The 12,261-nt window shown below is 38.4% G+C and overlaps 1 protein-coding gene across 7 annotated transcripts in view; it reads left to right on the top strand.

Moving 5' to 3' along the window:
- Positions 1 to 12,261, top strand: part of LOC141556983 (rho GTPase-activating protein 7-like) — a 110,168-nt gene that overhangs the window by 92,309 nt on the left and 5,598 nt on the right. For all 7 annotated transcript variants that reach the window (XM_074292019.1, XM_074292014.1, XM_074292015.1 and 4 more), the window contains 2 exons: positions 6,884 to 7,109; positions 11,424 to 11,538. In XM_074292019.1, the coding sequence (XP_074148120.1) occupies positions 6,884 to 7,109; positions 11,424 to 11,538 (341 nt within the window). The remainder of the gene's footprint in view (positions 1 to 6,883; positions 7,110 to 11,423; positions 11,539 to 12,261) is intronic.

The following is a 12,261-nucleotide window of genomic DNA, read 5'->3' as shown; positions in this document are numbered from 1 at the left end:
GTGAGTAGATACGCACTTAATAGAAACCTAACAGGGAGGCATACATCATAAAAACCCACTAGGTTTTTGCACTCAGGGCAGCTTACAAATATGAACTCTGAGTGTCTTGATGTATTTGGTCCCTTCAGTAACAATCGTTCCCAGAGGAGCTGCTTCTGGCAGTTACCTTTCCTATGTGACAAGTTCCTCATAACCACTTTTCAGGGCGCTGAAAAATGTGTTACGCACTTTCAGTGACAAACCATTACTTTAAGCCAAAGAATTGCAAATTTCCTCATGTTTACAAATAGGATTCGCTTTGTCCAGCTGGTTCTCAGCAAAGACAAATCTCTTTTCACAACAAAGTAAATGCAAAGGCAGTCCGTAATCTTGTTTCCTTCTCTGAAACTACAGAGGACACTAAACGGCCGTCAGGTATCCCTGAAAGGTTTCTGTTTCTTCTTTCTTATATGATAATGTCAAAGAGCAATAACAACTCTGGGCAAAGCAGCGGGACTTGGCTTTCTCAAATTAGCACAGGAGCTTAAGACTTTTGAGCAGACTTACACTTTTTTTTCCAGTTTAGCACCAAATCCAAACCTTTCTTCCAAACATCAAGCTCGCATCAAAGTATTTTGAAAAGTTAATTGTCTGATCTGAAAGCCTCCTGTGTCTTTTGTCCTTTGCTTCTTCCTGCACTCAGCTTAATCTCCTGCTTTTTCTGTCTCTTCCTGTAGCTTCTTCTCTGGCTTTTTATATCATCCAATACCTCAAACCTGAGCCTCCTGGTGGTCAGTGACTCATCTACCTTTCTGTCAGGTATGATCCCAACACTCCTTACATAGTCTTAGCACAGTCCCTCTTATTTGACTTGTAACTTTTTTAGTTATGATCTTTAAAATTCTAGATACAGCCACATGCAAAGGATCTCTGAGACCATAATACCCTGCCAACATCATTATATCAGTTATTCCTTTGCCTTCAACTATGTTCTCTCAGTATAGTCAACTGAGAAGCAGTTCCCTTTTTCATTATGGTAAAGAAAATCCTTGTAACAAACATGTATAGTCAGGCAAAGCAAATTCCCACATTTCTCATGTCCCAAAGGAAAAAAAAGTGAATACCCTGAATTTATCACTTTTCTATCAGGAATTAGGTAATAACATGCTTCATCACTGGTCCTCTGGAACTATTTTTCTTCATATGGTTATTGTTATTTTTATAAATTGTTTTCCTGGTTTTGCTCCTTTCACTCTGCACCAGTTTATATATATATATATATATATATATATATATATATATATATATATATATATATATATATATATATATATATATATATATATATATATATATATATATATATACACACACACACACACACACACACACACACACATACACTTTAGGTGACTTTTTTTTTCTGAAGCAATTGGGCTAAGTAACTTACCCAGGGCCACACAGCCAGGAAGTGTTAAGTGTCAGAGGTGAGATTTGACTCAGGTCCTCCTGACTTCAGGGCTGGTGCTCTACCTACTGCACCATCCAGCTGCTCCTTATACATATATATATTTCAAGATCTTTCTGAAGCAGTACTTTTCATCATAAGGCAGTGAGGTGATTCAGTAGTTAAAGCACAAAGCTTAGTGAGAAAAAGATTATGAGTTCAAATCAAGCCTGTATAGTTATTAGTTGATCTTGAGCAAGTTAGTTAATCTCTATTTGTCAGTTTCTTCAATTGCATAATGAGGATCATAAGAGCCTCCACTTCTCAGGGTTATTGTAAGGATCAAATGAGACTGGTCAGGAGGACCAAGATAAAGAAGTACCAGAGAAACTTAGAAAAGAATATCAAGAAGAGGGAGAAGACTAAAAAAAAAAAAAAAAAAAAACATTAGATCTGGCAACTCAAAGAACATTAGTAGCTTTGGAGAAATCCGCTTCAGTTGACTGGTGAGGTCAGAAGTCAGATTGTAAAGTTGAGAGAAAAGGCAAAGGAAGCCCAGATTTATTAGAGGGACTTCTCAAGAGGTTTAGCCACAAGCCAGAGGAGAGATTTGGGATGGTAGCTAATAGTGATGGATGGATCAGGTAAGGACTTTTTGAATTTAAGAGGCAACCAGACGTGTTTATAGACTGTTAAGAAAAAAGCCAGTAGAGGGGAAGGACTGAAGATAAATGAGAGTTGGGGTGATAGAAAATTCAGTCTGCTGGAGAATATGGAGTCACTTGTATGTGTATATGTTTTGGCAAGGACAACTCTTCATGTGAGAGAGCAGATGGGGAGCATTGGAAAGTTAGAAAATAGATGAAAAGGTTTAGAGAGATTGCTGCAGTGAGTGGTGGAAGAGTGGAATTTGCCACAGTAAAGGTCCAGTTGAAATTATATAATAAAATTTGTAATAGATGCAATCAACACAAGTACCATGACTTTTCTCCAGCTTCATTCAATAGCATGTGAATAGGAGCAAAGGCAGACAGTGGTGGGAATGATTCAAAGCTGAAGCTTTTCAAGGCAAAATGCGTGATAAAACAGGAACAAAAACAAGATAGGATTTGAGAGGAGAGAGCAATTTAGAGTTGAACTCGTTCATTAAGGAGTCAAGATAGGGAGGGGAAGAGAATATAGCCAGTGTAAGGGAGATAGCTTGGAAAAGAAGTGAGGAGTCTAAAGATGACAGTTTCACAGTGAGGATGAATAATAGGGTTGGGAGGGGACCCCAAGGCATAGAGAGGGGTGGATCAACAATAGACTGTAATCAGGGAAGGGAATTTCAGAGTTAATATTATCCAAAGTAGTATATTTGGTTTTAGTTTATTTGTTTGTTTTTTTTTCCAAATCAATTGGGGTTCCGTGCCCAGGGTCACACAGCTAGGAAGTGTTAAGTGTCTGAGGCCAGAATTAAATTCAGGTTCTTCTGACTTCAGGGCTGGTGCTCTATCCACTGCGCCACCTAGCTGCCTCTGAAAGAAGTATATTTGTTGAGTGATGGCAAGATCAAGATGCAGGGGTTCTCAAACTACGGCCTGTGGGCCAGATGCAGACGCTGAGGAAGTTTCTGTGGCCACCTGGGTTATGCCAAATAGGCTGAGGGACAGAGACAGAGTATAAGCTTTTGTTTTTACTCTAGTCCGGCCCCCCAACAGTCTGAGCGACAGTGAACTGGTCCCCCATTTAAAAAGTTTGAGGACCACTGATCAAGAGTATGATCATCTTTGTGTGTAGATGAGATAGGGTGAAGAATCATGTGAATTGAGGGACTGATATTAGGGTATTTGAAGGAGCATCAGTGTGTATTTTGAAGCCTCCTACTATTAGGGCAAGAATTAAGAATTAATTAAACAGGCACTGATGAAAGGAGAATGTCCTGGAATCAATAGAAAATTGATTCCAGCCACGAAAATTTGACTGGGTGGGAGATGAGGATTGAGTGAACCTCAGAAGGTTAGGTAGAGGTTACTAAATGATGGCAATAGAAGGATAGCTTGGAAGTGGCAATTGGGAGCAAGAAGTATTCTAAGTCCCCTTATACAAGGACAGTAAATCAACTTATATTATGAAAATATTCACATGAAAATTATGGTGCAGAAAATGGTCTGATTTGTATGAAGAAAATACAGAGGAAAATTGTTAAAAGACAAAAACAGTTAAACCAAAACATCTGACCTAGCAATCCTGTTTTATAGGTACTGCGACATTTTTACATGTAGGCCCCCATCTCAGTCTTTTCATGGGCAAGGAGTCTTCAGTATTCCTTGTTGCATCAGACTAGCTCTCTCTGGTTATAAAACTTGGGATGAAGAAAAATAGTTTCCTATATCTTGATTCTCTCTACCACTACATTTAGGGTTTTCTTTTATTGTAGAACCATAGATCTAGAATTGGAAGGAATCTTAGAGGCCATCTATTGAATTAACTCATTTTTTTTTTTAGAAATTGTTAAGAACTAGAAAACATCCATACACAAAGAAGGCAAGAAATATGGGAGTTATATATGAAGCTATAATCCACTACAATAGATTCTTCCTTTTAATAAGCATTCAATTGAATGTGCTAGTATTAACATTTCTCTGCTTGTTGTTTTTGCTTCTGAACTATCACCAAAAATATTTATGAGTGTGGATTGTGAGGTTCTGGGGATTAATTGGTTTGAACCCCAGAGACATTTGGATTAGATATATGGATCAGAGTATCATCTGCATAAAGATAATCAAACCAAGAGAACTAATGAGATCCCCAAATAAGATATTATTGAAAGAGAAGAAAAGAAGTCATAGGACAGAGTTTTAGGGGACATCCAGACTTAGTAGACAGATCTAGATTAAGAAATAATCATACATCATGAGAAGCAACATACACTTGAGTAAAAAGAAAGCCTGGAGAGAGGAATCTCATGAAAACTTAGGGTGGGGAGAATATCCATGAGAAGAGGACTATTAACTATGTCAAAGGCTGCAGAGGAGTCAAGGATAATTGAAAACAGGCCATTATATTTGGCAATTAAGAGAACACTAGCAATGTGGGTCAGAGTAGTTTTAGTACGTGAATGATGAAATCAGAAACTGGAGAGAGAAGAGGAAATGTAGGCAATTAGAATAGATAGCTTTCTCAAGGATTACTGAGAAATAACATATATAGATATAGATATAGATATATAGATGGATAGATGGATAAGGGGAGATAATAGAATCGAGCAAAGATTTTTTTTTTAACAATTGGAGAAACATAATCACATTTATAAATAGCATGAGAAAAACCAGTAGAGAGGAAAGAAATCACAGATTAAAGAGAAAATGGGGAGGCTGACCCAGGAAAGTCAGAACTCTCTGCTCCTTACTGCTATTTCAGACTCTCCCTTTGACTGTCCCTTAGGAATCTTTCCTCCTCTGAAGTGCATTCTATCAAAATTTAGAATTCAATCTAGTTCATTGTGGTTCTCCTTTATCAACCTCCAAGGTCATTCTCCTTTCCTCAAGGAGTTCAATATTCTTTTCCTCTCCTATGGAACTTCCTGGGAATTTCAACTTTCATGCTGATGTTCCCTTGAAGACTCTAATCTTTAATTGCTTTCAAATCCCATCACCTAAACCGAACTACCTCAGGAACCCCACAGGGATGATCCTACCAAATGCTTTATGTAGTTCTAATCTGTGTAATTTAGCTATCTATATATTAAGATGATAATTTAAGTATTTGAGGGAAAACCTCCACAATTCTTTATTCTCAGTCTATCTTCTCTCCTTGTTTTCTCTGTTCCCTTCTCCTTTCTTTCCCTTCTCTCTTGTGGGGAAAGGCAAACTCCCCCCAAACCACAATGCCACCTCACTGTGGCAAAGCAACCCTTTTGACTCGGTATTCCACCGCTTACGACAGCAGCTTTTTAAAACCTTTTCTCCTTCCTCAAACTTCTCTTTGTTCTCCTCACACAAATATGTTATGCTTCCTCAGTTCTTTAAAAAAAAAACAAACCCTCATTTGATCCAACCATCTCTGCTGCCTATAATCCAGTACCTCTCCTTTCCAGTGTTGCTAAATACCTTAAAAACCAACCTTATTTATATCTCCACTTCCTCTCCTAAACACCTCGAAGTCTGGTTTCTGACTTATCACTCAACTGCTCTCTCCTGAGTTACAATAACTTCCTAATCACCAAAATGTAATGGCCTTTTCTCAATCTTCATGCTTTTTGAATAATATCCTTTGATATTATTAAAAGCCATGTCTTCCTGCCTGATATTATCTCTTCTGGTTGTTCTCCCATCTGGCTATTTCTCCCCAGTCTCCTTTTCTGGATCATCCTCCAGGTGACTCAGTCTACTAATCATGGCTGGCTGGCTCCCAAGGTCTGTGCTGAACCTCTTTCTTTTCCTTCTATCCTGTCTCCTTAGCAATATCTGCTTCCATAGGTTCAGTTATGATCTTTATGTAGATGATTTTGAGATCTTGTTTAGCCCTAACCTCTCTCCTAGGCTCCAGTTTCACATCCCCAAGTGCCTGTTGGGCATCTTGAATGAGATGTCCTCAAACTTAGCATGTCCAAAACAGAACTCAATTTCCCCCTTCCAAACCTTCTCCTCTTCCAATTTCCTTATTATTGTCGAGGGCACAGCCATTCTCAGCCTCTCTTTCAAGTTTATCTTATACACAGAATATGCTGTAAATTCTTATTTCTGTCTTTACATTTCTTGGATTAGAAACTTTTTTTTATTAATTTTATAATTATAAAATTAATTTTAAAATTTTTGACAGTACATATGCATGAGTAATTTTTTTATAACATTATCCCTTGTATTCATTTTTTTCCAAATTTTCCCCTCCCTCCTTCCACTCTCTCCCCTAGATGACAGGCAATCCCATACATATTACATGTGTTACAGTATAACCTAGATACAATATGTGTGTGTAAATTCAATTTTCTTGTTGCACGTTAAGAATTGGATTCCGAAAGTATAAGTAACCTGGGTAGATAGACAGTAGTGCTAACAATTTACATTCACTTCCCAGTGTTCCTTCTCTGGGTATAGTTATTTCTGTCCATCATTGATCAACTGGAAGTGAGTTGGATCTTCTTTATGTTGAAGATATCCACTTCCAATTGAATAAGAAACTTAAAACAGTAATCACTCCCTACATAAATAATTCCCACTCTAGTGCAGGCCCTCACATGTGTGGACTAATGTATTAGCTTTCTGGATGGTCTCTGTGCCTTAAATCTCTTCCTACTCTATTTCAAAGTTTCTATTTTCAAAAATTCCTAAAATTCTCTGAAGTTCTCTGAAATTCTATGAAGACATCCAATTGTGTAAATAATATTTTACTTCAAGTGGGCATACCTTCTAGCCATCGATTTTTCCATGGTCCCCTTTGTCACTCAATAGAGTCTACTCTCTCTTTCCCTTCCAGATCTACCTAAGGAAGAACAGTTTAATGCTGTGCAAGCGGCCATTCTCCTACTTCCAGATGAAAACCGAGAAGCCTTGATTATCCTTCTCTTCTTCCTCCGAGACGTTGTAAGATTTGTGGAGGAGAACCAGATGACTCCCACCAACGTTGCAGTCTGCCTCGCCCCATCTCTTTTCCATCTCACGTCTGTCGCTTCCTTTCGGTCAGATAATCCCACATCTTCCAGGTATTCTTCTCAACTGGCAAATTCCTATACTCCACTTCCTTCTGTTGGCACAAATGAGAGAATTGTAGGCTAGGCAATTCTCTGTTGATGAACCGAGGGTTTCCCAGACATTGGGCTCCAAAAGTAATCTGATGATTGTGGGTCTGAATTCAGTTGACTGAAATCTGCCTCTCTTTTACTGGACTGGTTTGGTATTCGTTAGGAAAGGTTGGAATATCTCTCCACCAGGGGCTCAGTTAATGACCTTATTTTAGTGCATGGATCTGGGAATAAAATGGGAAGGGGCAAAAATGGAGTTCTATCAGGAGGGACCCAAAGGAATTCCAACAGTTTAAAAGAACAAAGTCTAAGAAGATGTGATTCAATAGGCATCACACATTCAATAAAGCCCCACACTTGGAATCACCAAATTAATAATCAATTATATAAAGCACAAGTTAGGAGATGCATAACCAGGTAACAATTCCCATCAGAAAAACCTGGCTAATTTTTAGCAGATTATAGGCTCCAAATGAGTCAACAGTGTAATATGATAGCCTAAAGGCTTTGTGTGTTCTTAGGATCAAATGTGTCTAGAAGAAGGGTCATAGTAATTCATCTATATTACAAGCCATGATAACATTATGATTACTGTCTTTAGTTTCAGGCAGGACATTTTAATAAAAATGTTTATACGTTGGAGTTTATCCAGTTTAACTAGAAATGTGAAGAGTATGAATACTATGCCAAATGTTAATAGTTTAAAAAAAACAAAGGTGTGTATCCTTCAGAAGATGAACCAGAAGGCTTAAGGGCAAGATGACAGCGGTCTTAAGTATTTGAAAGGCTCTGCTTAACTCTGTACAGCAGGACTAGAAGCAATAGATAGAAGTAGTTTAAAAAACATGTATAAGTTCAATGTAAGGAATAACTTCCTAGCAATTCGTTTCCCCAAGTTGGAAAGGACTGCCTTGGCAGGTAATTTCCCTATGCTAAGAGATTTGGGGTAGAATTATCAGCAATTTTGTAGAGTAAATTAATTGTTCAAGTATGGACTTAACCAGACCTCTCAGGCCCTAACTTGTTAATGTTAATGTTAAATTTGTTAAATTTAATGTTAATATTTGTTATGTGAAATTTTGTTAATTTATACAATAAATAATGTTAAAATTTGGTGGTTCTCTATAGCTAGAGGATTGGGAGTAACTATGGTAAATAAGGAGACAGGCTTTGTAAGTTATTTCATAAAGCTTTTTTTCCTCTGCAAAACAACCCTAGGTAATGAAAATTTGAAAAACAATGTTTACAAGTTATCCTATCTACCCAGACTTAAAGAAACTATTTCTGAAAAGGAAAATGTAATTTGCTACCTTGATGGTTAATGCCCATGCATTATATCTGAAAGGAGAAGAGAAGGAGGGCAAATGGGAGTAGAAAGGGATTATGATGCAGTGAGAAAAAAATGCTGTAATGGGAGTCAGAGACTTAAATTCTAGATGTAGCTAGACCATGAACACTTCTTTATTAAGTGACTTTGGATAAATCACCTTCTTTGGGGATCAAAATGAGACAGATGGCTCAGATGATCCTTCTAGCCCTAGAATTTAAAGCCTCTGGGGCACCTAGATCTAGACAAGTTGTCCAGAGAATTTCTTGTCTATCCTCTCTTGTGTAGTCACTCTACACAGAAAGTTATCTGTCTGCTTCTGAAAAAGACTACAGAGTAGGTGATCCTTCTGTACTTAGTACTACTGTGGGGCCATGGGTCTGGAGAGGACTCCAGCAGAGGACAAAAAGAAAGATTCTGAGAGAATAGATTTGTTAAAACACAAAATAGTTTCCCTGATGGGATGATCTTTTTGATATTATCTGTCCATTTGACCTTCCTCTATAATCATTTTTTTTATATCTAATGAGGTAAAGCTTTCTGTCTGAGGCTTTCAGCTCTCCTAGAGCAGGGACTAGTCTGTGCTATTCTTTATAATACTACTCAGAGTAATCTCTTATATTATGTGGTATCTTATACATTTCAAAGCACTTAGGATTCCTGTGAGAGTATAGCTTCCTGGATTTGAGCTTTATAATCATCATGGAAAAATATAGGATAGTTACAAAACTGCAGCAAAAAGATGAAGCAAGTTATTCTTGATCACATAAGCAAACTGGTATAAAAGCTGACTAAAATTCAAGAGTTTTCTTCTGGTGTTTCATCGTGGCATGAAGGTGATTCTGGGTTCTTAAGGGCTATGCAAGTTTAGGGCAAGTTCTGACTGATTCTATCAGACTGGAAGGACTTCAACGATAAGCCAGTGATGGGCTGTTGACCTGTTCTTGGAGGATCACTTTAGCGAAACTTGAAAAAGCTTACAACCAGGGGCTTGGCAACATCACTAAAAGATGATTTTTTAATATCACAGCAACTCACAAAAGTGATAACTATGTAAGACAAGAAGGGTTGGCATCTTGGCTGATGAAGGGGAACATCCATAGCACGTGTCTTTTAGAGTATTATAATAAAATAATAGGCATAACACTGATGGATTAAGAGGGTCAGGGATAAAAGAGACGCAGAAGATACAATCACTATCTTCTTATAAGGAATTAATTATGATATGTGATTCAGAGAAAACAACAAAATAATGCATTTTGTGGCATTAAGGGTCAGTTGATGCATAAACAATAAGTGCTGTAAGAATTTAGGAAAGGTGCCATCATGGCAGAAAGAAAGATACAAGCTCCATAAGGGAAATAAGCTAGCCTTGAAGGTTGTTGGATTTGGATGGCTGCAAAGGAGTCTACCTGTTATTATTTATTACCTGTATGAGCTTAAGTGATTCCCTCATAATCTCTAGCCTTAATATCTTTGCAAAACAAAGGGGCTGACCCAGATGGCTTCTGAGGTCATTTCTAACTGTGATCACAAACTTGAGGTATGATCAGTGGAGAGACCATCATAGGTATTACAGAGAGAGGCTCAAAAGGAGATCTATCAGAGAAGTGAGTCTAAGTAAGATTTGGAAGGACCAGAAAGGGCTTGAAAGGACCTGAGTAAGATTTCCCGTGTTGTGGCAAAGAATAGTAATGGGGAAAAGAGCAGGCTAGTCTGCATTTTTTCATCTCATCTTCTATCCCATCCCAATAGAGCCTTCTCCTTTCAGCTTCCTTGGAGGGAGAGGGTCGGACACTGGCAAAAACTAAGAAAGGGGCAGAAAGCCTGCAAATCTTCCTGGTGTGGAATTGGGGCCAGGACTGAAGAAATAAATAGTAAGCCAGTGGGGAAGAAAGAGTGTGTAGGAATTGGGACTTAGATTGTTTTTATCCACATGCAACAGGAAATAGCTTCAAAGAGAGAGTATTTTCTTTATCTTATTATAAAAGAAAGAGGCTTTGAACCTTACATTCAGATAAGTAGTTATTAATGTTTGACTTTGGGACTCAAACTTCAAAGAGCCCCAGTCTGGACTCTAGTGTAGAGTCCTTATCTGTAAAGGAGGCAGAAGAATGCTCTCAGATAATTATATTGGAAGAGAATTTTGGTGATGTCACCAGAGAAAGGAAAGCATGGAACCTGCTTAAGAATGAATACGAGTCTCCGCTTTACCCTCACACACATTCTACTTTGCTTCCACTGATGGCAGAATAAGCCTTGTTCTTTGGAAAGAGGAATTAAGGGGCTGCATTTATGTGAGAAGAAGCAGAGGCAGACTTGTAAAAATATCAAATGGTTGGTTTTTTTCCCATGTTCTTCCTTGACTTTGATGGAGATTGTTATACATGTTCCTGCCAAGATCTGTTGCCTTCATGTGCAATGTGAGGCTCCTTCCAGCTCTAAAATGATAAGATTTTCTGGTCCTCTGGGCAATGAGATGCAGGGAAAGTGTGCTGGATTTGTAGTCAGAAGATCCAGGTTGGAATCTTATCTCTGTCACTTATTTTTCTTACTATTAGTAAGTCACTGTTAAGTTTGGGGTCTAAAATTTCTTCTATAAAAAAGATGGGGTTGAAAGAGCAGATGGCCACTAAGTTCCCTTCAAGTTTAAAATGTATTAAATTTATTCAATTAAATCTATTAAAATTCCATGGGCTCTCTTCTCTGTTCTTTGACTTCCCTGTAACTTTCCTCCTCTTGCCTTGAGTAAAGGCTTGGGGAATTGCCCTGCAAGGGAAAGTCATGGGGTTTTTAACTATTGCATCCTATTCTGCCTTGTTTCCCTCTGCCCAGAATAGTTATAAGGCCAGACAAGGATTGGGGTAAAGGTGCAGTGCAGTGTCTTGGGATTACCTACAGCTTTCAGGGTTTTCTAACAGTCTCCCCACCTTACTGTTTTCTCTCAGGTCCAGTCAGAAGAAATACCATGTGGGCAAACCTGATCAGAGAGACCTGAGCGAGAATCTGGCTGCTACCCAGGGCCTGGCACACATGATAGCAGAATGCCACCAGCTCTTTCAGGTATGGCTACAGGTTCTCATGGGAAAACTATCTTAGAGAACACAAAACCTATTCTATTTCAATTGCTGCTTGCCTAGGATGTTCACCTTCAGAAAGTCTTGTTTAAGTGCAGAGCTACAAGCAGCAGCGTGCCGGACACTGGACCTAGACAAGACCTTTGGGACAGGTTACCAGTTTTGCAGCTTAAAAAGAGCTGGTCTATTTCAGGGGTTGAGAGGGCAGGAGGAATGATTTCAGAGAATGATTTTGGGAGGTTTATGTACATTCAGTTTTCAACTTCACATGGTTCCTTGTGTGAGCATGTTTTTAAGAGGTATAATGTAGAGCAGGGGCTGGGGGATGAGGGGTAAAACTAAAATCGAGACAGGAGCCATGAATCCATACACAGGGATTCTTGTGGATCACATATTAACTACATTTTATTATACTTTGATTTGATTAAATATTTCCTAATTATGTTTAACCTGCAGGCCCCATGTCAGATACCTCTAACGTCAGGGTATTGACATTGGAATTCAGGAGAATTTAAGTCTTAGGCTCAGTTTCACTCTTCTCTGTTTTATCATCTTTTAACTTGGATTAATAACATCTGCCATGCTTCAGTTCCAGACATAGCATTAAGTTAATGTAGACACATCATCTGGGATGGATGGATGAAAATCTGTCTCCTCACCCTCATCCCAAGTCATCACATCCTTAATTGTACTTTAATTGTAAAGCTGT

The sequence above is a fragment of the Sminthopsis crassicaudata genome, chromosome 2 (assembly GCF_048593235.1).
Source record: "Sminthopsis crassicaudata isolate SCR6 chromosome 2, ASM4859323v1, whole genome shotgun sequence".
Classification (NCBI taxonomy): domain Eukaryota; kingdom Metazoa; phylum Chordata; class Mammalia; order Dasyuromorphia; family Dasyuridae; genus Sminthopsis; species Sminthopsis crassicaudata.
The sequence above is the reverse complement of the archived record's forward strand: the minus strand, read 5'-3'. Positions and strand labels throughout refer to the sequence as shown.